Raw genomic sequence first — 27536 nt, 5'->3', positions numbered from 1 at the left:
ACTATCAATATGGCACATTAATAAGTGTACCAGAAAAATCTCTATCTTATGTTGATTGGTTAAGATTTTTGCGGGTAGTGTTTAAAACTGGTATAGTTGTTGTGTGGTACAGTTACTTGTGGTAGGCCTAGTTGTGGTTCAGTTGTCATAAAGTAGAGGATTTTTCTGGTACACTTATTAATGTTCCATCAATATTTATAATATTTTTGTGGTATTAGTATTTTTATTTTTATGTCAATTGGAAAAAAAAAAAACGAACGTTTGATATTTTTATATATCAAATTTAATGAACACTTATTCATAAATAATTTATTAGTGACCCAAATTCTTTGATTTATATATTCTAATTTAAAATTTTTATAATTAGGTTAGAAATTTTTGTTTTATTTGATAAAAACAAAAAAATGTCGTCAAAAAGAGTAAGTAATTTTTATAAAATATAAAATTATTAAAAATAAATACCAACTATTATATAATTAATTTATTATTTTACAGAGATATATTTCAAATAATGATAAAAGTGATTCAGATTCCGAGGACGGTTATGTTCCGTATGTCCCAGTGAAAGAACGTAAAAAGCAACAATTAATGAAATTAGGACGATTAGGACAATTAAGAGAAGAGGGTGTTATTGGTACTGTTGGAAAAAGCAGCAGTGAAAATGAAAAAGACGATGGAGATGATGAAGATGATGGACAAGTATGGGGAAGAAAATCAAATATTTCTCTTTTAGATCAACATACTGAATTAAAAAAATTAGCTGAAGCTAAAAAGGAAAGTGCGCTGGAAAAACAATTAAAAGAGGAAGAGAAAATTCTTGAAAGTGTTGCTGAAAATAAAGCTTTGATGGGTGTAGCTGAGTTGGCTAAAGGAATACAATATGAGGAACCAATAAAAACAAGTTGGCGTCCACCTAGAGGAATTATTAGTCTAGGTCAACCTCGGCATGAAAGAATAAGAAGAAAAATGAGAATTTTAGTTGAAGGAACAGATGTTCCACCACCATTGTGTAGTTTTAAAGAAATGAAATTTCATCGTGGTATAATTCGTGGTTTAGAACATAAAGGTATTATAAAACCCACTCCAATTCAAGTACAAGGTATTCCGACAGTTTTATCTGGTCGTGACATGATTGGAATTGCCTTTACTGGTAGTGGTAAAACTTTAGTATTTGTTTTACCTCTAATAATGTTTTGTCTTGAGCAAGAAGTAGGAATGCCATTTATACGTAACGAAGGTCCTTATGGATTAATTATTTGTCCTTCACGAGAATTGGCAAAACAAACATACGACATTATACAGTATTACACAAACAGTTTAAAATCCGAAAATTGTCCTGAAATTCGAAGTTGTCTTGCTATTGGTGGAGTTCCTGTTTCAGAGTCTCTTGAAATAATAAACAAAGGAGTTCATATAATGGTCGCAACACCCGGACGATTGATGGATATGTTAGATAAAAAAATGGTTAAATTAAATTCATGTCGTTATCTTTGTATGGATGAGGCTGATCGAATGATTGATATGGGTTTTGAAGAAGATGTTAGAACGATATTTTCATTTTTTCGAGGTCAACGTCAGACTCTTTTATTCTCAGCGACTATGCCGAAAAAAATTCAAAATTTTGCCCGATCTGCTCTTGTAAAACCAGTGACAATAAATGTTGGACGCGCTGGTGCAGCATCGATGAATGTAATTCAAGAAGTTGAGTATGTTAAACAAGAAGCTAAAATTGTTTATTTATTAGAATGTCTTCAGAAAACAACACCACCTGTATTAATTTTTGCTGAAAAAAAACAAGATGTTGACGCTATTCACGAGTATCTTTTATTAAAAGGCGTTGAAGCAGTCGCTATTCATGGTGGTAAAGATCAAGAAGAACGATCAAGATCAGTTGAAGCATTTCGAGCTGGACGTAAAGATGTTCTTGTTGCTACTGATGTTGCTTCTAAAGGTTTAGATTTTGCTGATGTTCAGCATGTTATCAACTACGACATGCCTGATGATGTAGAAAATTATGTCCATCGAATTGGAAGAACTGGACGATCTGGTAAAACGGGAATTGCTACAACTTTTATTAATAAATCAAATGATGAGTCTGTTTTGCTTGATCTTAAACATTTGTTGATGGAAGCTAAACAAAAAGTACCACCATTTCTACTTGAGCTTTGTTCTGAAAATGAAAAATACCTTAATCTTGGAGATGAAAGAGGATGTAGTTACTGTGGTGGTCTTGGTCACAGAATAACTGAATGTCCCAAACTGGAAGCTATTCAAAATAAACAGGCATCAAATATTGGTCGTCGTGATTATTTGGCAAGCAATGCTGCTGATTATTAAGATTACTCTTTTAAAATACAAATATATATATTCTTAAACAAAAATTTCATTTCGACTTGAGCTATAATTTTTTTTTTTTTATTTTGTATATATTTATGTATATAAATTACTATGAAAAAAACATATATTTGTTTTTTTAAATAAAAATAATAATTAAGTCTAATTATAAAAGTATTTTTTATTACTATAATTTAAAAAATTTTCCTTCAATATAATTTATCTTTCCATCAAGATTAAAATGTTTCATGACATAATTCAGAGCAACTTATCTTTTCAATAAATTATTTTAACAATGACCATAGCATGCAATTTCCGTTTTAATAAAAATAAAATAAAAAAAATAAACTTATCAGATATTCAGTATACTTTGAGTTTGCGTTGCAACAAGATCAAAATGTACTTGTGGACTATAAAATTAATTATTTATTTTTTATTAATTTCCGATGAATACTCTACTGCAAATCCTATCGAAGGTAATTATTTACATTAATAAAATTAATTAAATATAATTAATTAATTTAATTACAGATGAGCAAAGAGAACCAACAATTGTCGATAACGTTCGTAATTGGTTTAAAAATTTGAAAAACCGAATTGTTGATTTTTGGAATCGAACAATAAATTGGTTCTCGAATCCAAAAAATGATAATACTTCTTGGGATGATGAGTCATCAAATTTAAATAATCCTATGGCTACGTCAAAATCTCCGTCATCTGATGATAAACCGCTTGAATATGAAGTAGAAAAACTAACAACATTTGAAATTTCTCAAACAGTTGCGACTACCGAATTTATAACATACCCATCAAGTGACAAATCAATCGAGAAAAATACTATAACTCCTGTAAAAAATTCACAATCTGCTGAAGTACTTGTACCATAAAATAAAATAATAAGTATAAAAAATTTATGATTTAAAAATAAAGTTTGGTGAATAAAATTATACAAAATTATCATGGATTTCAATTTTTATTGCGCGAATTTTTCATAATTGTACAATACAATTGATAATAATACATTATAATAATTTTCACGCTGGTCTTGTATAAATTGAAGTCTCCATATGATGGAATTGAAGAATTACTGTAATAAAAGAAAATAATTTTTGTCCAAATAAATACAATTGTTGTAATTTTGAATAAAGTTTAAATTTTGAAAAATTATATTATTGTCTATAGCAATTTTTTGTTTTCATGCACTATTTATTTATTTATTTTAAATTAATAATAATTTAAAATGATATCCACCACCATGAAATTTTTGACTACTTAAGCATGCAATAAGCGAATTTGATGATACATTAAAATAAGAAGCGTGAATTATAATTAAAATTACAGTAAATTGAATAGACCACAAATGAAAAAAGTTTAGATTGAAAATAATGATATGAATATTTGATGAAAGCTATGAAATACAGCAGCTGTAATTGAAGATCCCAATGATATGAATGACATGCTGTGACCATTTTAAAAATATATTTAATCAAGAAACTATCTTCTTTCGAAGGGTGTGATACGTTATACGTATTTAGTCGTTTATTTCCTTGCCTAGAATGTAAATAAAACATATATAAATTGATAATACATGCACTAATAATAAATATAACCATCCTCAATAATAGTGTCGAATCCTTTTAACTTTAAAATAAATTTATTATAATATTTAATGCCGTAAAATTAACGATAAATTTTGTATACATGTCCTAAACAAATAATATCCAGGTCAAATATTAATTTTGTCCACCACCAATAATTAAATAAAATTTTGAATAACGACATAAAAATAATTTAAATAATAACAAAGCATATTCCAATAAAAAGCCAATAAGAACATTTTTTACTTAACATGCACAGATGAGTTCTTAAATATAATATAAAATTTATAGAGATAAAATAAGAAAAAATATTTTAAAAAAATAATAATAAACGTACCTTCTTAGATGCAGCTCCAACCTTGCTCTTTCCGGTACCTCTAACTTTCTTCATCCTATTCTTACGTTCTTTTCTTTGTTTTCTGGTTTGTTTTTGTTTTTCAAAGAGTCCATGCCTTTGGAGTCTGTGTTTGGGCTCGAATTTCTTGGCGAAATCAAGAGTTTCGTAAATTAACCCAAAACCAGTTGATCTGCCACCACCAAAGCTTGTTTGGAATCCAAATACGAAAACAACATCCGGAGTAACTTTGTACATCTTGGCAAGCTTTTCTCTGATGTCAGTTTTACGTACTGACGGTTGACCAGGATGAAGTACATCCACAACCTATCATATAAAAATTTATTTTATAACAATTTAAACACTTTAAATTAAAATTTAACTAAAATTTTACCATTTGTTTTCGGCATAATAACCGGTTCGTCACAAATTTTCTTGTTCTGATAGTAGCAGTACCTTCCGCCTGAATTTAAATAAAAATAAAGTTTTATAAATAATTATAATATCATTTTTTGCAATGACTGTAATCATTATTGACAACAGCAATAATCCATGCTCATAACCTATAAGCCACCGATTAACACTATTTTTTAATCAGTAATCATAACACTTAATAGACCTGATAAATATATTACGGAAATCAGATAATTTTTAAAAATTTTTAATTCAATAATTATTAATTAAAAACGGTGATTGTTAAATATTTAATAGATTTAAAATACATACCATCTTGTCCGGATGATTGTTAACTTGAAAAGGCCTTTTCTCTGTTCTCTCCGAAAAGTTTGTCGGATGCACGTGGCGCCACCACAAGGATCAATTATGTACTAAATTTAAAATAGTACCTACAACATTTAACATCTTGCTCTTACATATTATTCAGATCCTGTAAGTTAAATAAAAATGAGATAGAATATATGTAGTATAGTGTACCAACTTTATGATATTCATTGTTTTTTTTTTTTTTTTTTGGCAGCTTTATTAAAAATTTACTTCAATATTACAAACAGAATATTATTATAAGTTTAATTGCTGTTAAATATATAATTATTGAAAAAGTCTTATACAATTTTAATCAATTTACTTTCAAATATTATATAAAAAATTTTTATTATTTTTTGACGTGAAATTTTTTTTTTTTTTTTTCATAAAAATAATTTAAATAAATAACAATAAAATATGTTAAAATATTTAATTGATTGCAAGCAACATTTGTTGAGTATTATTCATACTGATGGTATTAAAATTAATAAAATGACAACATCAAATGTACCTACGATAGATCCAACAGATGTAGTGAGTGATTAGATGGTATATTGAGAATTGAGAATGAGAATATTGAGATTAAGGATTAAGGGGAGAAATAGCGGGAGAATTTGATTGGTAGATAAATATGCAGAGTGGGGTAACTCTCGGCCCTCTCGGCCCTGTCGGCTGCTGTCGGCGACTTCTTGGAGAGACAAGCCGACGAGCGGCCGTCATTAGAACTACAAGTTCTAAATTGCATTGCTGTCGAAAATGGCGTCTGGTTCGGAGCTGCCAGAATATTCGTCCTCGGTGAAGCGTCGGAAAATCGAGGGTCAAGTTTACAGAGTTTCTGAGCCCTTAGATCTTGATTTTTCCGAATCAAAACAACCTCGTCAATCGTCTAGTAGTGATTTAGAAGGTATTTATTAATTATTGTACATTATTTTTATTAATAATTATTAATATTTCAAGATGGCGTCAAAAACGGTATACGCCCATTACGTGACGCGTCTTTCCTTTAGGATCTCTCTAAAAGAGGGGAAAACCGCCATTGTTGCTCACTTAATGCGTCGTAATTTTAACATCATTTAATAATTATCCTTGTAGTTTTGTCTCCATTTATACCTAAAATATTCTTAACTATATTTTTTTTTTTATTTATTTATTAAATTATATTGATATAAAAATGGACTTTTTATTAAATTATATCTAGTTGAAAATTTTAACGCGGGAATTATAAGGGTCAGTAGCAGAGAAAGTCAATTTACGTTTGTCTTGACTCTTCTAGATGTCGCTAAATTTCGAAAGATAAAATATTTAAAAAAAAAGAAAAAAAAAAAAAATACTTGTTATGACATTTATTAAAGCGCGAATTTCACTGTCACACGGTTTTATGTTATATCATAATTAATTAATTGATTATATTGAATTATATGTGAAATGGATAATAAGAAAAAGTTTATGTAAAAAATATTTTTATTTTTTTTTTATAAAATTTTTAACACTTGAAATTATTTTTTTTTAATAATTTAGAACCACTTAGTGGAGATAGTGGATTTACTGAGTTGAGTGACGGATCAAAATCAATGTCTACCACCCCAGATTTAATGCACTTATCGTCAACACCGTCTAGGACCGATTCGACGAGTGACGATACTGGATGCCCGTATGTTTAAATATATTTTATATCTGTTAATTTTTAAAAAAAATTTATTTATTTATTAATGGATAATCAATTAAAATTTTAGACTCGATACAGCAGATGAAAAAGATGAAGTATCATCAACTGTTTCGAATTTGTCAGATTTGTCTGGATTATCTGAACTCTCTGAAGACTCGGGTCATTTATGGCGAAATGCATCTTCATGGGTGCAAAAACAAATGATTACTGGGGCTAATCCACGTGAATTACTTCAGCATTTATTAATGGATCCTACACAAATTCCAGAACAAGTTGATGATATTACATTATGGAAACTTGTATTAAATATTATGTCAGATCCACCAAGAAGACATAAACTTGAGCATATTAATACATTAGCAGATGTTGTAAGATTAATTAAAAATAGTAAAAAAATAATTGTATTAACTGGTGCTGGTGTGAGCGTGAGTTGTGGAATTCCAGATTTTCGAAGTAGAGATGGAATTTATTCAAGACTTGCTCAGGATTTTCCCGATTTACCAGATCCACAAGCAATGTTTGATATTAATTATTTTGGTCAAGATCCACGACCATTTTTCAAATTTGCCCGTGAAATATATCCAGGACAATTTAAACCAAGTCCATGTCATAGATTTATAAAAATGCTTGATAAAAAAAATAAATTATTAAGAAATTATTCACAAAATATTGATACATTGGAACAAGTTGCTGGAATTGAAAATGTTATTGAATGTCATGGATCTTTTGCTACAGCCTCGTGTACTAAATGCAAATATCAAGTTACTGCTGAAGATATCAGAGAAGATATTTTTGCCCAAAGAATTCCATTATGTCCAAAGTGTTATACTAATTCTTTACCATCACTTTCAAGTACCAACACAAATGATAATTATGCTAATTTTGTCTCTCAAGGAATAATGAAACCAGATATTGTATTTTTTGGTGAAGGTTTACCGGATGCTTTTCACGATGCAATTGCTAATGATAAAGATGAATGCGATCTTTTAATTGTAATTGGATCATCTTTAAAAGTTAGACCAGTTGCATTAATTCCGTCCTCTATTCCGTCATACGTTCCACAAATCCTAATAAATCGTGAATCTTTACCACATTTAAAATTTGACATTGAACTTCTTGGAGATGGAGATATTATAATAAATCAGTTATGTCATTTAATTGGTGAAGAGTTTAGTGAAATATGTTGGAAAAAAGATATTTTAGAAGAAACACCTCATTTATTACCACCAAGATTTATTACCGATGATTCATGGGAACGTAGTCAAGATTCAACAATTAATCAAGAATTGTCACAAGATAGTACAGAGGTTGTTTTAAAGACATATCATCACAATGTGTCGACAGAAAGTCAAGACAGTTTAATGATTAATTCAAATACCACTCCGAAGAGACTAGAAAATACAGATATTTGTATATCACCATTTCACGCGGGTCATATGGAAGCTACTGAAGAAAGTTTTGCATTACTTGGCGAAAGTCCCAAAAGGCCATTAGGCGATTCCAGTTTAGAAAGTAGTCCTAAAAGAATAAATTTGGAAGTAAGAGCCTCACCACCATCATCTTCTGGATCTTCAGGATCTTCTGGATCAATATCAAGATCTTTAGATGATTCTCAAGATATTAATTATACAACATCACGATATAATCGAGTTATTTCAGTAGAATCAACTTCTGAAAATAATGGTCATATTTATAATCTTGAAGAGTGTCATGTAGTACCAAGAATAATAGATGATTCAACACTAAAAAATTCAATATCCACTTTAGATGATTTAACTCAATCTAATAATTCTAATACACCTGTAGATGTTGATTCTTCAAATGATTCCGAAGAATTATTAGATTCTGATAAATCAAATGGAAAGTCCCGACATATTTCAATTGATTCTGCAATTGATTCAGGATTAGGTGATAGTTGTAATAGCGTTGACAGTTCCGACGATAAAAGTACAATCGAACAGGGAGACTCAAAGAGACATAACTTGCAAAGACACTGCTGGCAGCCTGAAGTCAAAGAAAGTTTAGCCAGCCGACTACCAGAAAATACATATTATCAAGTTTCGCCGGGAAAATACATTTTCACTGGAGCTGAAATTTATATTGAACCAGATGACTATGAGCAATTATCATCATCGTCATCAAGATCACCATCGGTAAATTATTTATTTTTTTATTTTTTAAAATTTTATAAAAATATATATTTAAACGTTTTTTTTTTTTTTTTATTATTATTTTACAGATGTCAACAATGATACGCCCAGCAACAGAATATAATACAACATGAAAAAAATTATAGTTTATTAAAAACTTTAGTACATTATAATTATCATTTATAAAATTATCCTGAAGAAATTGATAATGATGACAATGACATTAAGTAACTAAAGGTTACAAAATTGTGCAATTAAACCATTTGAAGCTCGTGAAAAGGTATTGCAGATTAAATTCTACCAATTAACATAAAAGACAGAGTTTGGAAGACATTAATTATATTAATTGTAGCTTCAATTATTTGTTTATTGGTCAGATGTTTGCTCATTATTGGTAAGTTTTTTTTCTATTTAAAAAACTTGTTTTTTTCACAAGTAATTTAGTTATTCATTTAGTCAAATTTTATATTCTTGGTCAGCGGTCATAATGAAAATATTTTAAAATCAATAATAATATTATTATCATAAGAAACTTTAAAAACTTTTCTTTTATGTGATGTCTTCCAATGAATAATATGTATACCATTTCACTTTGTTTCTATTTCAAAATAAATTATAATATACCTGATTAAATATTCAGGATTTATAGATCAAAGGAAAAAGGAAATAACTAATAAGAAATATTTTATCGTTGGATGTGAGAAGTGAGTTTATATATATATATATATATATATATATATATAAACAAAAAAAAATAGCTAATAATACTAATAATCGCTCACTATTCATTTATCCATATTCTTGTACATAAAAATTTTGTAATAATTCTTTATTCGACTATTCATAAGTATATTTAATAAGATATGGATAATTTTTATGAAAATTTTAGTTGAATGAATGTAAATATTGACAGAAAAAATATCTGTCGTGGCGTCTGATCGGTTGAAATTATTTAAAGTTTTTATTATTCAATTACTATTTTGAATTTGAATTAATGTATTTTATAATATACTTATTATTGACACTACTTATTTAAATTAATTATTTATCATGATTTAAATATAAATTTTTTAATATATTAATCACTAAAAAAACGCTATCTATAAGTTAATAAATTTTAATGCTTTCAAAGTCATTTTATGGAATTATAATCTATTCAAAGTTGTTTTTTAATTTGCAATGATAAATAATTATAAAGAAAATCAATTTGTACATTAGAAAAATTAAAAAAAATATATAAATTCAATCAACCGATCTTCCGCCGAATTTTTCGATCTCAATTCCACTATTATTTAAAATATTAAAAAAAAATTATAAATTAATATGATAGATAAAAAAAAAAATAATAATAAAATAAAAAAAAAACAAACAAAAACAAAAAAAAAAAAGGACAAAATACTTATAAATATAAATTATCTTTGTCAATATTTTATAATCAACACAAGTTATTTAAAAAATGAATGTGTAAAAATACACAATGAGGCTTATATGTAAAACGAAAATGATTTAAAATAATTGATTGACTTAAAATATAATTAATTGGTATCATCTATCTCAGTTTATATTGGAGCACAGGAGAATGTACAAAGCAATGCTGGATAACTTTGCATTGCGTGTTATTTTTATATGATGGGAAGGTATTAGATTTAATATGATTATGTAAAAGAAAAGAATGCATCTTTATAAATTATTTATAAATAATAAAAATTCATTTTTTTGGTTTGGTAGTAGTTTATCCGTACGAACTAATATGGTTGTGTGAACGTTTATTAAAAACAAACAATCTACTACAATAGTTCGATTTAGATAAATTTAAAAAATACATAACATGTATTCAAAAGAGAAAATTAGTAATTAAAAAAATATTTAAAAAAAAAAAAAAACAAAAAAGATATAAACGATAAGAATGCGATATTATTAGGATAAATAATAATAATAATAAATTAAAAAAAAAAAAAATTGAAAAACTAAATAGACTTTTGTAGAGTGCACAAAGTTAACAAATTTGTTTTAATATTTCCATAAAATTATTACTATAAATAAAAAAATATACATTGATATACTCGTAATGCAATGTCAATAATTTATTAAACAAATAATTATAAATTAAATTAAATTATTAACTTGGTGCAGACGTAAAATAATTGATTTAATTAATTTAAAAGTTTTTTTTTATACTATTAGATTATTAATTATTTTTGCTTTGTACAAAAAGCACATATTTATATTTGTTATAAAGATTTATACAATAAGTACACGTTATAAAAAAAAAATCATGAAATGATAATAAAAAATAAAAATAAAAAAAAATTAAAAAAAAAAAAAGTTGGTTTTTTAAATAAATATTTTCCTAATGAAAAAAAATTTTTTAATTTTGTATTGTAACAACCTTTTATTTACATACTATTGAATTAATTGATGAACTTGATCATTAAGTCAGCAACAGTTTATATAATTTATTGTAAAATGAAAATTTTTAATGGTCATATCAAACCAACTTTTTTTTTTTCTTTTTTTTACCAGCACTGACATTTTTAAATTATAATCTATTGTACGTAATTATTTATTATTTTTACTCTATAATAAAATATTTAAAATTTTGTTGAAATAGCTCAAAAAAAGGAGAGAAAAAAAAAATAATCAATAACGTTTATTCTGTAATAATAATATCATCGATGATATATTTGTTTGTTTGTTTGTTTTTTTTTTTTTTTTTTTGAGCTATGACAGCAAAATTAAACTTTAAATAATTTACAATTTTTTTATAATTTGTTATTTAATGTAATGAGTAATATAAAAATTTTCTTATTACAGAAGTTGTAATAATTTTGTTTCTTTCGGTATCAATGCATAATCATAAATTAATTAAATTCATTATCTAGTAAATAATAATAATCATAACTGTTTATTTATTTAATAATTCCTGTGATTAATTGATAAGTATTTGTTCTTTATTGATTTTTAATTCAATTTAATTAACTTAATATCTAACACAATAACATCAATATTAAATTGATTATAGTAAGTTTTTATTATTTATAAATTATTCTACCGGCCTACAATATATACGAGTTTTATTGTTAAACTAATTAATAATGATAGCTTTTTTTTTTTTTTTTCATAAATTATAACTTACTAATAGTATGCCATTAAGCAATCACTTGAACTTTAAAAAATGATTAAAATAGTTATATTTTTATTTAATGCCTTATCATTAAATTATAAATTTCCGAGTTATTTTGTACTTTTTACGCTAATAATATGTAAAAAATTAAATTTATAAATATAATTAACAAAAAAATAAATAATAATTTTAACGTATTGCATAAACTTGTTGTAAAGTGCAATAAATATGTATATTTTCATCAGCAATAAATAAATATAACAGCAATTTTATTCATTACTGCTTAAAAATATTGATCTCGAAATATTTATTTTTTATTTTTTAAAATTTATATCATAAATATTTTTAAAACCCAACTATTAATTATTGATATAAAATATTTTAAAAGATTAATGATGAAACAAAATTTAAGTTTGAGTGATATAATTTAAAATACGCGCCATTTATAAAAATACAACGTGGATATACTGAATCAAGTACATATCCATTTTATGTTAATTTGTGAGCAATATAAATCATATGACATATATATAAATGACGAAATAACCTATTGTCGACTTGTCAAATGACTTATAACAACAACTATCATTGGTGTTAAATAATTATAAAATTTAGTGGATTAAAAAGGATAGTATGTGAAGTAGTTAGTGAAATTCTATTGGTTGATTGTAGCCATGTAGTATGATATAAATTGTGAAAACACTTTCTCACTTGAAAGCATACTTCTCTAGACTCTCGTGCTGTTCAGTGCTGTTCGCATCTGGTCGTACTGGTTCGTACACACATCCTACTGAATTGCTGAATGTGTCATTGAGTGTCAACAATTATTATAATTAAAAATATTTTTATTATTTTTTTTTTTCATTATATTTGCTTAAACAATAATCACCATTGTTAATAATTTCAAATAAATATGTGCGGTAAGTTTTGTATATTTTTAACAATGAATAAACAAATATTTACTTTATTTTATTTTATTTTATAAATTACTTGAAATTTTATCACGCATCAATAACAGTACCACGACAAGTGACTTGGTTTTAAATTTATTTTTTTTGTACATATATAAATTATCTAGTTGTCAATAAATTTGATTGATGACGTTTCATAGTTGTTTTAGTAGATAACATTATTTTTTTAACTATACAATATTGTAATATTATTCTTTTAAATTATAAAATTATTAATTTATATTTCATTAAGCTTTATTTAAATTTTTTCTATATAAACATACTTTATTTTAATAATAATACTTCGACTTTTATAATTTTAAAATTTCAGTTTTTTATTTATTTGTTTTGTATTTTCCTCCTTTTTTAAATTGTTTTTATTTAAAATTTTATTTAAAAAATAGTAGATATTTTGTTGCGTCATAAAAAAAACATATAAAGTTTTAAACTTAGATGTATGTTAATTTTTGACTTTTATATTACATTCTCAGCTACATGATTATAATCTGTCGAGTTTAAAAGCATTGCGAAACATACTTCTCCAGCGGGTGAAAGTTTTCTCGTCTTGCACGTACAAGCGAGATTTATAATATAATACCGATTATATACGATGCAAGATTGACTAAATAAAAAAGTTATCGGTTACAAGTTGGTCGCTGACATTTACTCGTTCCACCTTTAAATTGTTTTCTATAAGAGTGAATGTATGTAATATTATTTTTAATTTTAAAACTTGCTCTTAGCTCTACTAGAGACATTCAAAACGATTATAATAAAATATCATTTCTTATTTATTTTTAAAGAAATAAAAATAGTTTATTTCCTTTTAATTTTTCAAATTTAATTTATCGTCTAAGAAAAAATTTCAAGCGGAAGTATGTTTTTTTTTTTTTTTTTTTTTTTTTTTAATCAATCAAACAATATACATCGGGATTACTATTGATGATAACGGTGGAAAATATATATCTTTTTAAAACTTAATGTTAAAGCATTTTTTTAAAACACTCGATAAGACATAAATGCATGATAACTCAGTACGCTCTATTGATTTTACTCAATAATTAATATAAAATTTTAGAGAATATAAATGATATAATAAAATAGGTAAAAATGAAATACATATTATAAGAATGACAGTTATTAACATTATTAATTTATGTCTGCACTATAAATTATAAATTATTTTTTAAATATCATTTTATAATAAACCTTTAAAATATTTTTATCATTTAAATAACTTAAATATAAAATTTTTATTTTTATGGATTAACGAAAACATAAAATTGTACTTAATTTTAAAAAATTTTATAGGAATTTTCGCTTATTTGAATTACTTGACGCCGAAATCGAGGCAAGAAATTTTAAAGCTTCTTGTTGGAGGACTGAAGAGATTAGAGTACCGAGGATATGATTCTGCTGGTAATTAACTTTGTATCATTTATTAATATTGTTTTTTTTTTTTTTTTTTTTTCATTACTATAGACATATATCACAGAATTAAAGAATTTAAATAATGAATAAAAGAGAAAGGATTTTTAAGTCAATACCACAATATTCTCAAGGTAAAAGAAAATAAAAAAGAATAAAAGGATACAACTTGTATTTTTAAATTGAAAGAGAAATTTATATTCTTGATCAAAGAATGCATTTAAAAAAACATGCATCTATGTATTCATGTCTAATTTAAGTAAAAATTTTTTTGCTATCTCATCTGAAACTTGTTTTTTAGTTTTTTAAACACTGTGATAAAATACTACTAACTTTTTCTATAAAAAAATAAACAATTTTATTTATATTCTGTATTAGGTAGTTTTCTCGTTTATCCTGTTTATAAATTTTTTTTTTTTTTTTTTTTTTTTTTTTTTTTTTTTTTTTTTATATATATTTAGGTGTAGCACTGGATGAATCCAACGGACATGATATTGCTGTAATAAAAAAACAAGGAAAGGTTCAAGCTCTAGAAGACGAAATTTTTAAACGTAAGTTTATTACAAAAAAGTCATTTAAAGTAAGATTTAATTGGTCTGTAAATATTTAAATTAATAGGTACAAATCTTGAGTTCAATGGCGTTGCTGAAAGTCACGTTGGTATCGCTCATACGCGTTGGGCAACACATGGTGCGCCCTCGGAAGTTAATTCTCACCCTCAAAGATCAGACGTAGATCATGGTTTTGTCGTAGTACATAATGGTAAATATAAATTTATAAGTTTGATTATCTAAGATTAATCTTGATAAGTTTTATTTTTAAAATATATTTTTAATTTAATTTTATTATTATCAGATTAAATAGTTTAATAAATAAATTTAATCTGCTTAATAATCTCTTACCGGATATTATCAAATTTCAAGGTATCGTGACTAATTATAAGGAAGTAAAGACTCTTCTTCAACAGAGAGGATATGTCTTTGAGAGTGAGACAGATACGGAAGTAATTGCTAAACTAATTCATCATCTCTGGACTCAACATCCTTCTTACTCATTTAGAGAACTTGTTGAACAAGTTATTCAACAATTGGTATGTGTTATATTTATTCATTAATTTAAACTATTAAATTAAATTAATTTTTTTTTTCGTTTTCTAGGAGGGCGCCTTTGCTTTGTGCTTCAAAAGTAAATTTTTTCCTGGAGAATGTGTGGCAACAAGAAGAGGATCACCTTTGTTGGTTGGAATCAAGACAAAAACTCGTTTGATTACAGATCACGTACCGATTTTATATGGAAAAGGTGAGATTTTATAATTTTAATTTTATTTGATATCAATGAGGATGTAGATAACGGCATGCAAGAAAAACTCATATCATACTAAATAACATTTTCTATAATTTAAATCGTGATAATCTAATATAAAAAAAAAAAAAAAAAAAAAAAAAACAACAACAACAACAACATACATTTCTTCGAAGACTTTGGATTCATTCACTTTAAAAGGGAGTAATTTATCTTAAAAATGTTTATTTTGTTTTTTTGTAACTAACATACAATATAATTATTCAGGCTGATGAAAATTTTACCAACTGATTTGTTTTTTTGTTTCTTTTTTCTTAGTTTTTAAAAATGTGAATTTTCATTATAAAAAAAACTATTTTTTTTCTTTTATTCAATAATTAAGTAAAGAATTTGTTGATTTAGTTAGTTAAATTTATATTCAATTTACTTATATATGTTTTTAAATGTTAAAAAATGATTATGAAGCGATGTTACAATATTACAATTCTTTTGCATGATCTTCTTCTGATTGATTCTTCGTTCTTCTACCTGAACAGATGATCTTCCACGCATGACTAAAGGTATATACCCCTAAAAGTAACAGATTTTCACTTCCTTTAACGCAATTGGATTTTCTATAAATAATAATGAGCAGAAATAATTTTAATAATTTTTAATTTTGTCGAAAAAAATTTAAGTCATAGGTTTAAGATAATAATTTATAATTATTTTTAAATGGACGTCATATCTATAAATATATGCGTATGTAAGTTAATTAACACTTAAAGGTAATTAGTTTCTAATCAATTGGTAAAATAGATTATCAATAATTTTAAAAAATAATATTTCAAAACATTTATAAACAACTTGACCATTATATACTAAAATTTTATCAGATTTAAGCCTTGATCAATTCTATTGATTACCGTAACAACTATTAAAGTTTAACAGTTTCTATGATAATTATTGTAAACTCAAAATAATTTATTTTAAATTTCGTCTTAAATTATTTTATAATAAATTTGTCTGATCTGAGTAGTTAATGTAGCTATTAATATAATTTATTATAATCAAAATGAGAGATTAATTGAGCAAATAATTCCGTAATCAATTCAAGATTGCTATCAGTTGCTACAAAAACTATTCACATTGTCAATTCATCAACAAATAATTAAGAGATTAAAATTATGTCTTCAAATTTATAGATACAGTGAAAAATTTTAGAATTGGTCTATAGAATTAGTCGATAGTCGAATTTTTTTTTTCATTCAACGTTTTGTCTAAGAAATAAATCCAATAGCTACGAGAAAAATTAAAAATGATGAAAAATTTTTGGGTTATTTTTCAATATTTTACTTTTGTGTTTAACTAATATTATATAAATTATGCTTTTAGCAATTGTTATTTAGCTTAAGCTCATTTTATAATTTTTCCAGCCATTATTGTTTAGCAGTCAATTTTTATAATTTATCGTATTTATAAACTTTAATTGCATAAATTATTTTATTAATTTTATATATTTTTTTTTTTTTTTTCGTTTTTATTTTGATGACCTTTCGAAACATCGAAGAGGGTGAAGCAACAACACAAGGTATTGTTGAATATTAAAATTGTTTCACTTGCTTGATGGTGGAAATAATCTAATAAATTGTACTTGTGCTTTATTGTTATTATTATTATTATTACTTGTAACTATAATTTTTTACGTGGGCTTTATTGTTTTCGTCTGAAATTTTTATCTACTGTGTGTCATGTGTCATCATCAGCTACCTATTTTAAATAAAAGGTGATGGGTAAGATTATTTACTCTAAAAAAATAATAAACAAACTACTCATTAAAATTCATTTTATTTTATTTAAAAGATTTAAAATTATAAACTTTTTTAAAAAATTAATATATTTACTATATTATTTAAAAAAATAACTATTTTTAACGTTAATTAAAATAGTGCAATGTAGTTTTACTTATAAATAATTTTATTTATTTTATAACATTAATAATAATTAACAAATAATAAAATATTAATTACATTATTAATAACTATAAGTTTACCTATTAGATCATAGACCACACGGACGTACTGCAGACGTTCCAGTAATTGCTCGAAGCGATAGTACAGCTGAATTTCAACCATCAGTAGACAGAGAAGTGGAATATTTTTTTGCATCCGACGCGAGTGCTGTTATTGAGCATACGGATCGTGTTATCTTTCTTGAGGTTTTTTTTTTCATTTAAGATTATAAAAATTAAAATTAGATGGTTTTATTTATAATAAAAATGATTACAGGATGACGATGTTGCAGCAGTTAAAGAAGGTACATTAAGCATTCATCGTTTACGTCGATGCATGGATGATCCTCATGCTCGTGAAATAACAACCCTTAAGATGGAAATTCAACAAATTATGAAGGGAAATTATGAATATTTTATGCAAAAAGAGATATTTGAACAACCAGAATCTGTAGTTAATACTATGAGAGGTCGTTTAAATTTCCAAAATAATTCAGTCACTCTTGGTGGAATTACGGTAATTATTATATGTATATATATATTATAAATATTTAATAATCATTAATAATATTTAAAATTAGGATTATATCCCAGAAATTAAGAGATGTCGTCGTTTAATGTTAATTGGATGTGGAACAAGTTATCATTCTGCAATAGCAACTCGACAGCTTTTGGAAGAATTGACAGAATTACCAGTAATGGTTGAACTGGCCTCTGACTTTTTAGATAGAAATACTCCAGTATTTCGTGACGATGTCTGTTTCTTTATCTCACAGTCGGGTGAAACAGCAGATACATTAATGGCATTACGATACTGTAAAGGACGTGGTGCTTTAATTGTTGGAATAACTAATACAGTTGGTAGTAGTATTTCTCGTGAATCTCATTGTGGTGTTCACATCAATGCTGGACCGGAAATTGGTGTAGCCAGTACAAAAGCTTATACATCACAATTTATTTCTCTTGTTATGTTTGCACTTGTTATGAGTGAAGATAGAAATTCATTGCGTCCCCGGCGTCTAGAGGTTATTTTTTAAATTTAAATATTATTTATTTTATTAAAAAAGAAATAAAATTTATTTTATTAAAATTATTTAGATTATTGAAGGATTGAAAAATTTAGATAATCAAATTCGAGAAGTATTAACACTTGATAATAAAGTTAAAGAGTTGGCCAAGTCTTTATATAAATTTAAATCATTACTTATAATGGGCAGAGGATATAATTTCGCAACGTGTATGGAAGGCGCATTGGTAAAATTTTTATTTTTATTTTTAAAAAAATTAATATTATTTTACAATTGAAAATGTTTTTATTTTTATCAATACAGAAAGTCAAAGAGTTGACGTATATGCATAGTGAAGGAATAATGGCTGGTGAATTGAAACATGGACCTTTAGCTCTTGTAGATGATTCAATGCCTATTATTATGATTGTAATGAGAGATCCAGTATATAATGTAAGTTTAATTATAAATATTAAATATTATAAAATAATAATAATAATAATAATAATAATAATAATAATAATAATAATAATAATAATAATAATAATAATAATAATAATAATAATAATAATATTTTTAAATAGAAATGTATGAATGCACTGCAACAAGTGACAGCACGTGATGGTAAACCTATTGTTATTTGTCATGACGGTGATGAAGAGACTAAATCATTTGCATCACGTGTACTAGAAATACCAAAAACAGTTGATTGTCTTCAAGGTATTCTTACGGTTATTCCAATGCAATTATTATCATTCCATATCGCAGTACTTCGAGGCTGTAATGTTGACTGCCCAAGAAATCTTGCAAAGTCTGTCACAGTAGAATAACTCTAAAAAGTTAAAAATTGAATTTATTATCAGTGCAATTATTTATTTCTGATTAAAATTAGAATCAATTATTTTTACAGTGTGATAAGAAAAAAAAAAAATAAAAATTAATGATGCCATAATAATAAAATCTTAGATAACATCAGTAATAAAATTGATGATCAATTAAATTAAAGACACAATTTATATAATGGAACGAGCATTTATTAGTTAAAAATATTACAGTATCATGATAATGAATTTTTAAATATTTTCAACTGAAAATAAAACGCACTCATAAATTTGTGCTCATGGTGTGCAATTATTGTGAGTGATCGTTAAATAATAATAATAATAGTAATAATACATTAATATTAGTTGATTGACGATATTTTTATTAAAATTATAAAGATGACAACTTTTGTTTATTAAAAAGCGCTTAGTAAGAAAAAAAAAATTGAATAAATAATTGATATTTTTTTATATATAATTAACACATATTATACAGTTGATGCCTTTCATTGTGTGTTAATATTTTTAAAAAATTGAATATTTTGTGGTGATTGGATTGTATTTTAAAAAGTAATCACCTGTAATATGTACAATATATATTTTTTTATAGTAAGTCTTTGGTTTTCTTATATATTCAAGGATGAATAATTGTTTAGTATTAAGATATCTATACTTGAATTAACTTTTTGCTTCAATTTTAATAATTGTTATTGTTAATTTTTTTCGTTTATTTGGAAAATATAATTCAGTTTGTTATTTTTTTTAAATTTACATATTATTTGTAAATAGTTTAAGAAAATATGTTATAAATATATATGTTCTGTAAGTATTGAGTAATCTGTGTATAAATCAAAAGAATTTTTAATTATAAAAGAATAAATTTTGTTTGTTTTCACACGAAAATCATATAAATGAATAAATAAATAAATAAAAAATAATTAATATTAATAGAGGAATAAAAATCTTACAACAGAAGTGTGTTGGATCGATTGGAGAATAAGCATTAGATTAAGTAGTAAAGGCAGGATATTGGTCAGGCGGTCACGTACATGCGCATTAGATACACAATATATATATATATATATATATGTATGAGGGTGTCATGAGCTTGCGACTGCGCGGTTTATTCGTTAGCAACGGCAAATGCAGTGTAACGTGTAGAAAAGAGACCTGCTGTGTATTTATACAAGAAGAAGAGAGAAAAATATTATAAAAAACTAGGGGCAGAGATAAGTAGAGATCGACCGTACAAAGCTCGAACAGACTTTGACTCGTGAGAACCTATAGAAAAAAAAAAAAAAAAAAAAAAAGACGAAAAGAAGAAAAGAAAACAGATAAAGTTTAATTTATTATTCTAAAATTATAATAATAAAAGTGCGTGTGCTTTATTTAAATAATGACAATTTATTAAATATTTAAAATAAATGGTTGTTTATTAATCGCTGATGGGTACGAAATCAGACGGCATCAGTAGTAGAAGCGAAGAAGCAACAGCAACACCAGCAGCAACTCAACCGTTTTGGGTTTAGTATCTAAATTTAAACATCTAACATTAACGACAACGACTACGACGACGACGACCGACAGAGACAAGGAAAAACGCTAGTGGTGTGTGTTATTAGTAGAGCTAGAGTATCAAAGAAACAACTAAAACAAAAATAATAATAATAATAATAATAATAATAATATAATAAAGTAAGATTGCAGTACTGTAGGAGTAGCAGCAGATCAGAGCAGGGACAGGGACAGGGACAGGGACAGGGATCCCCTCGAGTTATTCAGCGAAGGTTGGCTGCGCGCGTTTCAGCCGGCAACGCAATAATAATTACTACGCGAGTCAGTCAACAGTCTGCCGGCGGTGAGCAGACACCAAAGTCACTAGAGTGCACCAGAGTGCTCGGATAACTAGTATACCAGTATACCGTCTTAAATATTTATTAGTCTTTAGTCGGTGTGACACTAAAATAATCACTGGCACACTCGTGAATTAACCGACCAATAAGTAGGGTAAACAGTGCTTGGAATTTACACTATTTCTAAACAATTACTCACTGTGTTTAAATCTTTGTAAGTTTGTAAATTCGTAAATTTATAAATTGGTAAGAACACAGTATCTGACTGTTTGACTCTCTAGCTATCAGGACGCACGGATTATCGATCGGATTTGACCGGGCTAAATTACTCTTTTCTTTAGTATAGTGACGGTACTGATAATTCTGATAATTCTGATAATATCTATTGTTTCTTCAGTGTAATAAATAAAACGGTGTAATTATTATTCGATATGGCTGCCCCAGTGGCTAGCACGCGGTTTAGTGATAACTACGATCTCAAGGAGGAACTTGGCAAGTAAGTATATATATATTATGCTCCGATTTATGTTTATTAGATTACAACTTACAACCGCGTGTACTGCACAGTGTACATCATCCCACACATATATACATACCCATATATGACGATCTCCCCCCACCCCACCCCACCCCTTTTTTACTAACCACTGTCTTTCGTCTTTCGTCTTTCGTTATTGCTTAAGTATTTAAAATTTTTCCCGCGACTGCCATAACTAGTTTTCTTTTCATCAGATGCATCTGCAGTTTATATTATGATTTTTTATAAATAAATTTAAAATCACAATAGTTGTTTAATTTTAAAATATTTATTTATTTATAACGGGTAAAATAATAAAAGTTCATATCTATTCTAAATTTAAAATACAAATGGTGATTATGTAGTATTATTATTGATGATCAAAAGATGTCCAGACTAACATTCATTATATTTAATATGTTTAATAAATTGGATTAGATCCCATTCACTTAAAATTTATGAAGCAACCATGATGTTTATAATGTTGTTTGAACACGCATTTTGTATCTTACCAACCGTGTTTAGTTTTTATTTATCTTTTCTCTATTTTTACCATTATTTATTTATAACCATGTTCTCTTACAATACAACAATAATAATAATAATAATATCAATACTCGTTTTATCGAGTCATTGTTGTTTTATTATCTTTTTTTTTTTTTTTTTTTCTTTTTTTTGTATAATATTTATCATAACGATAGCTTTGTACTATACTGTGAACTCGGAAAATAGAGAAAACTTAATTATTTCATCGCAGTCATATCGTCATTGCTCTCACTCTTTGGAACCTGTCGTCTGTCGCCTGTCGCAGAATCGATACGCCGGCTTCCGATAAGCAGCTCGCGCGACGACCGACGGCAGGTGGTTATAGTACTGTGTAACTGGAATATAATATAAAATAATTTTAAAAAAATATATATATAAATATGTTTCAAACAATAGAAATTTATGTAAATATAAATTAACATTTTATCTTACTTTTGAGCTTTGTTATAGCTATAGTTAATGTATTTGTGTTAATTATTGGGTACATACCAATGAGCAATGAATAAGCGCAACTTAATATTCCAGTGAGCTTTCCACTCGGATGACTTTAAAACTATGACCACACCTCCTTCCTAAAAAAACCAAAAAGACTAAAAAATTGCCACAATGTCGCATACTCCGGCTCCAGTATAATTCTATACCATTTTATTTTCCTTAAAAATTAACTTAGTTCTAAAAAAATTTCTGAGTTCAGGTTTACCATCTCGATTAAAAAAAATATTATTTAGTTTTTTTTTTTTTTTTTTTTTTTTTTTCATTGAACCTGATTGTAAACAATGATTAACTTTTTCATCGTATTAGGTCTCAACCTTAAAGTCAAGTAAACTCATCTACTTGTAGTCTCTAGAAACATGATAGTGATGTCCACTTTATATTAACGATTAAATTACAAGACTAATTGTTTTACTCGACATTCTTCATAAACTTGTATTTCACTAAACATATATTTTATATTATTAATTTTTTTTTTGTATACACTTAAAATCCTAATTATTGAATCAGATTTATACTCGCTTAAAAATTTTTCACAGATCCATTTAAATTAAATCAGATTTATAATTTATGAGTTACACTAATCACCCGGTTTCCAGATAATATTTTTGCAAACAAGTTTTATTTACTCGTAAATTATTTAGCTTTAAGGTGTCGATATATTTGTAGAAAGTTGATACCTAAAAATAGACTTAATTAGACCTGATTTATTTTTTCATCAATCGTTTACAATTTGATACCTCTTCTTTTCGTGGAATTTTCGGGGACTTTTGTTTTCAAGATACTTAATTTTTTTATTTTTTATAAAACCAATACTTGTACTTGATTTTAACAAAAAATAAAGTAGATTTTTATAAACCAGTTATCACTTGGAGCTAAACTTGTAAACTCTGTTACAATATCATATTAGAGTAACGAATAATCTTTAATTTTTATATACATAAAATGAAAAACATTTAACAACTAGTCGTTTATTTAAAATACTTATAATTTTTAATATGAGATTTATTCATACTAATATACGCTAGTATTTTATTTATATATTATAATTTTAAAATGTCATTTATAAATTTAAAATTACATAATTTTTATCTTTAAACTAATAATAACAGATTTACATCAAACATATAAATCTCAAAGTTCGTTTAGTAAATTAATCTCAAAAACAATCACTTTAATAATTGAGAAAAAAAAATTAAACTATCAAACTTTTATAAAGATTTTTATGAATAATTTTTTACCTTTTTCTATTTGCATATTTACAATTTACATCCGTATTCTTAATTGAAATGTTCAGCATAGTAATAATCTAAACTTGGTGGTGGGTACGAGCTCAAAGTTATTATCGGAACATGATGACTATATATATATATATATATATATTATTGTCGGTATTAAAATAGTATTATTGCGGTACGTAATTAACTTGTTTTCAATCAGTTTTTGTAGATTATATTATTAAATATTTAAAAAAATTTGTTAATAACTATCTCACTCTGATGAATGGCTTTTTTCATTTTTAATAGAGAGAAAACAATGACAAAAGTAACAACCACTGCAGTAGTTAATCACTTAACTTATTAAATATATATATATATATATATATATTTTTTTTTTTTCTAAATTGCCACATAAAGATACATAGTTGCCACTGCTGTTGACAAATAGTTATAGTTGAAAGACGGCCTGAAGATATTTAACAACGCTCCTTGCGTGATTGGGCTAAAAATAGTACGATCTGAGTATAGGCCGGAAGTACGTGGCTTGAGGGATTCCCTTGCCAGAGAATCGATTTCTCTATACTCACTTTTATGTTTGTTTACTGTATAATTTGTATGTGTTGTAACACTGTTGTTTCTTTACCTTTTATTGTTATTAATTAATTTATAAATCCATTAAAATAATTAAATGCTTACTTTTTTAATTTCTCGCTAAAAAAGTTTTGAATTTTCAAAAATTTGGCAAATTATTGTTTTTACCCGAATTTTTAAAAATCGAGTTTTCATTAGATGCCGACATTTTAAGGTCAGGAAGCTATTCCGACAATTTTCAGAATCATTTCCGAATATCTGTATGTGTGTATGTGTATGTGTGTGTCAATGTAAACTCTTAATATCTTTTTAATGAATTGTTTGTTCATTAATTATTTTTGATTTTTAAATTTTCAAACTTTAGCATATAACGTAAATTATTTGAACTTGAAAAGCTCATAAAAAAACAGCTCATAAAAACAACAGTGTTATAAACATTTTCATTTATGAAAATATTTATAATACAAAATAATTAAATCAGAATGTCTGCGTGTATTTTGTTATTATTCGTTGAATTGAAGTTGGTAATTACATGATTATTAATCACCAATATAGATAAAATTTTTCGTGATATATGATAGTGTTTTTTCTTTTTTCGTTTTTTTTTTTCTTCATTTCAATAATCTTTTTACACGCGATTAAATTAAAACCCATAAGGTTACGCTATAGCTATTGGATCGATGTTATATTCATCCCCATGGGAGTGGCAACTATAGTAGTTATGATCAGCGAGAGTAGCATAGAGATCATCAGTCTCTGAAGGGTCGGATATCATGATTGCTTCGAAATATCCCAAAGGTTTTTATAATATTAAAGATATCTATTAATCACGTAAAGCTAATTTCACGTTAGTTTAATTTTTTCCATTAACACTATGAATTTCATGACATTAATTATATATATCTTTCTTATTAATTTAGTCACGTTAACCATCGACCTTTTATATCTTAATATAATAAGTAAAATGTTAATTAACTAGATAATTACTAATGATATTTTATAATAGTAAGCAAAAATTGATGTTAATGGTAGTTAAGTAGAGATATGATTTGAATAAGTTATAATACAACTATTGATTTAATCGTATCCAGCTATTGTCACTCAAAAAGAAGATATTAATCCTCTAAATCTAACTTTAATCCCAAAAAAATCTCTATGGATATAATATTCATTGAATATTTTAAAAATTACTTGAAAAATAATTTTACAATCTATTCAAATCTACATCATGATTAATCTCTTTTATTACTGTCGAAATTATTAAAATCAATAAATGTTTAGGAGAGTAATGTTGGTATCGCAAGTTTCACCTGATTCTATTTTCTTGGCATCAACAATTTGTTTTTTTTTTTTTTTTTTTTTTTTTTTTTTTTTTTTTTTAGTGTAAAAAAAAAATATACATTTATATTTCAGAGCTCCTTCCGAGTATTTTCAATTCGAAAAGCTCAAAAACATTTGTACTAATGCTTTCAAGCTTTATAGAGCTCTAGTCGCTTAAGTCTGCAGCGGAAAGTTTTGGGGCTAGTTCTTAAGATCAACTATTTATTGAGACTTTTTTTTTGTGCGTCGTATTTTCCGATAGCTAAGATCATTGAGTACATTGCGATAGTGAGAGAGCATTGCTTTACCACCTGTCCCTCGTTCCTTAACTCTTCTGCTATTATATTATTATACTATTATATACTCCCTTTCTGTAGGAAAAGCTTTTGCTTTCGTCCTTATTTACTTTTTTGCTACCCTATTCAGTCTTCTACTCATGGGAAACGCTGTGGTGTTTTGCCCTGTACTGCTCTTTGTCATACTATATGATCATCTACACACTGCCTAACAGGTTTAATATACAAATAAAAAATTAAAAAATTTTTAATTGTCTTGAATTTTAAAATACGCGACTGATGTACTTATATTTTTAAACTTTATTCAGATGATTACCTGAAGAATAAATGTGTAACATTTTGAAATTTTTATAAACTTGTAACAATTAATTGACCAATTTTACTTATATTCGAACTCGGTTAACGTCATTATCTACAAAATAAGCTTGACAAGTATCATTAAGTTCTAATTAGAACTGTGGTCGCTATCGATGCCACCAAGGGATAATTATTATAATATAAACTTTTATCTCTAACTCTATTTTCGGAACTTACTCGACTATAATAAGAGAATATTGTATGGTAAAAAAAAAGTTATATGAGAATTTCACCATAAAGACAAATATACAGCAGCTAGATTTTCATGCAATCTATGAAAAACACATGTTATAAGTTTTTACTTTGAGAAATTAAGAATATTACGAAATTTCGATATTATATAATGCATATAGTTTAGAAACCTGCTGGCATTTTGATTCGTGCGATATATATATATTTATATATTAATATTATAGCGCGTGTGCATTAATTCCTGTTGAGCTTTTTTCCCTGGTTGTAAATTATTGACTAAATATTAAAGTAATTTGTGGGTGTGTCATAACTACTTATACTTATAGCTGAACTGATAGATTTTGTTATATTTTATCGGCATTAAGCCAAACAGCGTAAAGGTCATTCGTACTACTATTACGTTAAAGATTCGCACGTGGAAAGCCGGTGGAAGAAAAGCCTTATCGATTGACTGGATGATGAAATTTTAGAGTGAATATATATTTATATATTGTGTGTAAGTGTGTTAATATATTTTCTATTCTGCTTTTCTGTTGCTCCCATTTATATTACATTAACTTGCGCGTAGTACCTATATAGTATAGGATGCCTGGGATAAAAGCGACTAGACGTGCGCGCGACTCATCGATCCCTGCAAGAACGACCAAAAAATCACTCATGCATCACTCAGTTAAAAGTGGTTATAA

The 27536-nt window shown here is 26.1% G+C and overlaps 6 protein-coding genes across 29 annotated transcripts in view; 5 read left to right on the top strand and 1 right to left on the bottom strand.

The window, feature by feature from the left end:
• The first annotated feature begins 25 nt into the window (after positions 1-25).
• Positions 26-2500, top strand: LOC103575994 (ATP-dependent RNA helicase abstrakt). Of its 2 annotated transcripts, none has more exons than XM_053741084.1 (3): positions 26-168; positions 368-419; positions 496-2500. In XM_053741084.1, the coding sequence occupies exons 2-3, from the start codon at positions 405-407 to the stop codon at positions 2335-2337; spliced, it is 1857 nt and encodes a 618-aa protein (XP_053597059.1). In that variant the 5' UTR covers positions 26-168; positions 368-404; the 3' UTR covers positions 2338-2500. The 2 variants fall into 2 exon arrangements, with proteins under 2 accessions (XP_053597059.1, XP_008554237.1); XM_008556015.2 differs by having other exon boundaries at positions 26-211.
• Positions 2501-2731: 231 nt separating this feature from the next.
• Positions 2732-3221, top strand: LOC103576244 (uncharacterized). The gene is made up of 2 exons (XM_008556395.1): positions 2732-2810; positions 2866-3221. The coding sequence occupies exons 1-2, from the start codon at positions 2732-2734 to the stop codon at positions 3219-3221; spliced, it is 435 nt and encodes a 144-aa protein (XP_008554617.1).
• A 67-nt stretch (positions 3222-3288) lies between these two features.
• On the bottom strand, positions 3289-5101 carry LOC103575989 (40S ribosomal protein S24). Its single transcript, XM_008556005.3, has 4 exons — positions 4993-5101; positions 4661-4729; positions 4270-4593; positions 3289-3421 (listed from the first exon to the last, which is right to left on the bottom strand). Exons 1-4 carry the CDS (start codon positions 4993-4995, stop codon positions 3419-3421), a joined length of 399 nt encoding a protein of 132 aa, XP_008554227.1. The 5' UTR covers positions 4996-5101; the 3' UTR covers positions 3289-3418.
• Positions 5102-5729: 628 nt separating this feature from the next.
• On the top strand, positions 5730-9318 carry LOC103575980 (NAD-dependent histone deacetylase sirtuin-1). Its single transcript, XM_014444334.2, has 4 exons — positions 5730-5932; positions 6547-6679; positions 6762-8847; positions 8934-9318. The coding sequence occupies exons 1-4, from the start codon at positions 5785-5787 to the stop codon at positions 8976-8978; spliced, it is 2412 nt and encodes an 803-aa protein (XP_014299820.1). The 5' UTR covers positions 5730-5784; the 3' UTR covers positions 8979-9318.
• A 3170-nt stretch (positions 9319-12488) lies between these two features.
• LOC103575957 (glutamine--fructose-6-phosphate aminotransferase [isomerizing] 2) lies at positions 12489-20108 on the top strand. 3 transcript variants are annotated; one of them, XM_014444348.2, is made up of 14 exons: positions 12489-12888; positions 14230-14337; positions 14808-14897; positions 14965-15108; positions 15270-15436; positions 15504-15645; positions 16185-16208; positions 17198-17218; positions 17688-17845; positions 17916-18155; positions 18220-18663; positions 18737-18892; positions 18970-19098; positions 19230-20108. In XM_014444348.2, the coding sequence occupies exons 1-14, from the start codon at positions 12882-12884 to the stop codon at positions 19473-19475; spliced, it is 2076 nt and encodes a 691-aa protein (XP_014299834.1). In that variant the 5' UTR covers positions 12489-12881; the 3' UTR covers positions 19476-20108. The 3 variants fall into 3 exon arrangements, with proteins under 3 accessions (XP_014299834.1, XP_008554199.1, XP_008554207.1); XM_008555977.2 differs by lacking the exon at positions 16185-16208; XM_008555985.2 differs by lacking the exons at positions 16185-16208; positions 17198-17218 and having other exon boundaries at positions 19230-20107.
• Positions 20109-20779: 671 nt separating this feature from the next.
• Positions 20780-27536, top strand: part of LOC103575949 (calcium/calmodulin-dependent protein kinase type II alpha chain) — a 47861-nt gene continuing 41104 nt past the window's right edge. For 5 of the 21 annotated variants that reach the window (XM_053741637.1, XM_053741638.1, XM_053741635.1 and 2 more), the window contains exon 1: positions 20782-21815. In XM_053741637.1, coding sequence (XP_053597612.1) covers positions 21751-21815 — 65 coding nt within the window. In that variant the 5' untranslated portion in view covers positions 20782-21750. Of the gene's footprint in view, positions 21816-27536 lie in introns of all 21 variants that reach the window. The other 16 variants (XM_014444280.2, XM_014444278.2, XM_053741642.1 and 13 more) reach the window with 7 other exon arrangements.

The sequence above is a fragment of the Microplitis demolitor genome, chromosome 8, assembly GCF_026212275.2.
Source record: "Microplitis demolitor isolate Queensland-Clemson2020A chromosome 8, iyMicDemo2.1a, whole genome shotgun sequence".
Classification (NCBI taxonomy): Eukaryota; Metazoa; Arthropoda; class Insecta; order Hymenoptera; family Braconidae; genus Microplitis; species Microplitis demolitor.
Note: the sequence above shows the minus strand (reverse complement) of the source record. Positions and strands in the feature narration are given on the sequence as shown.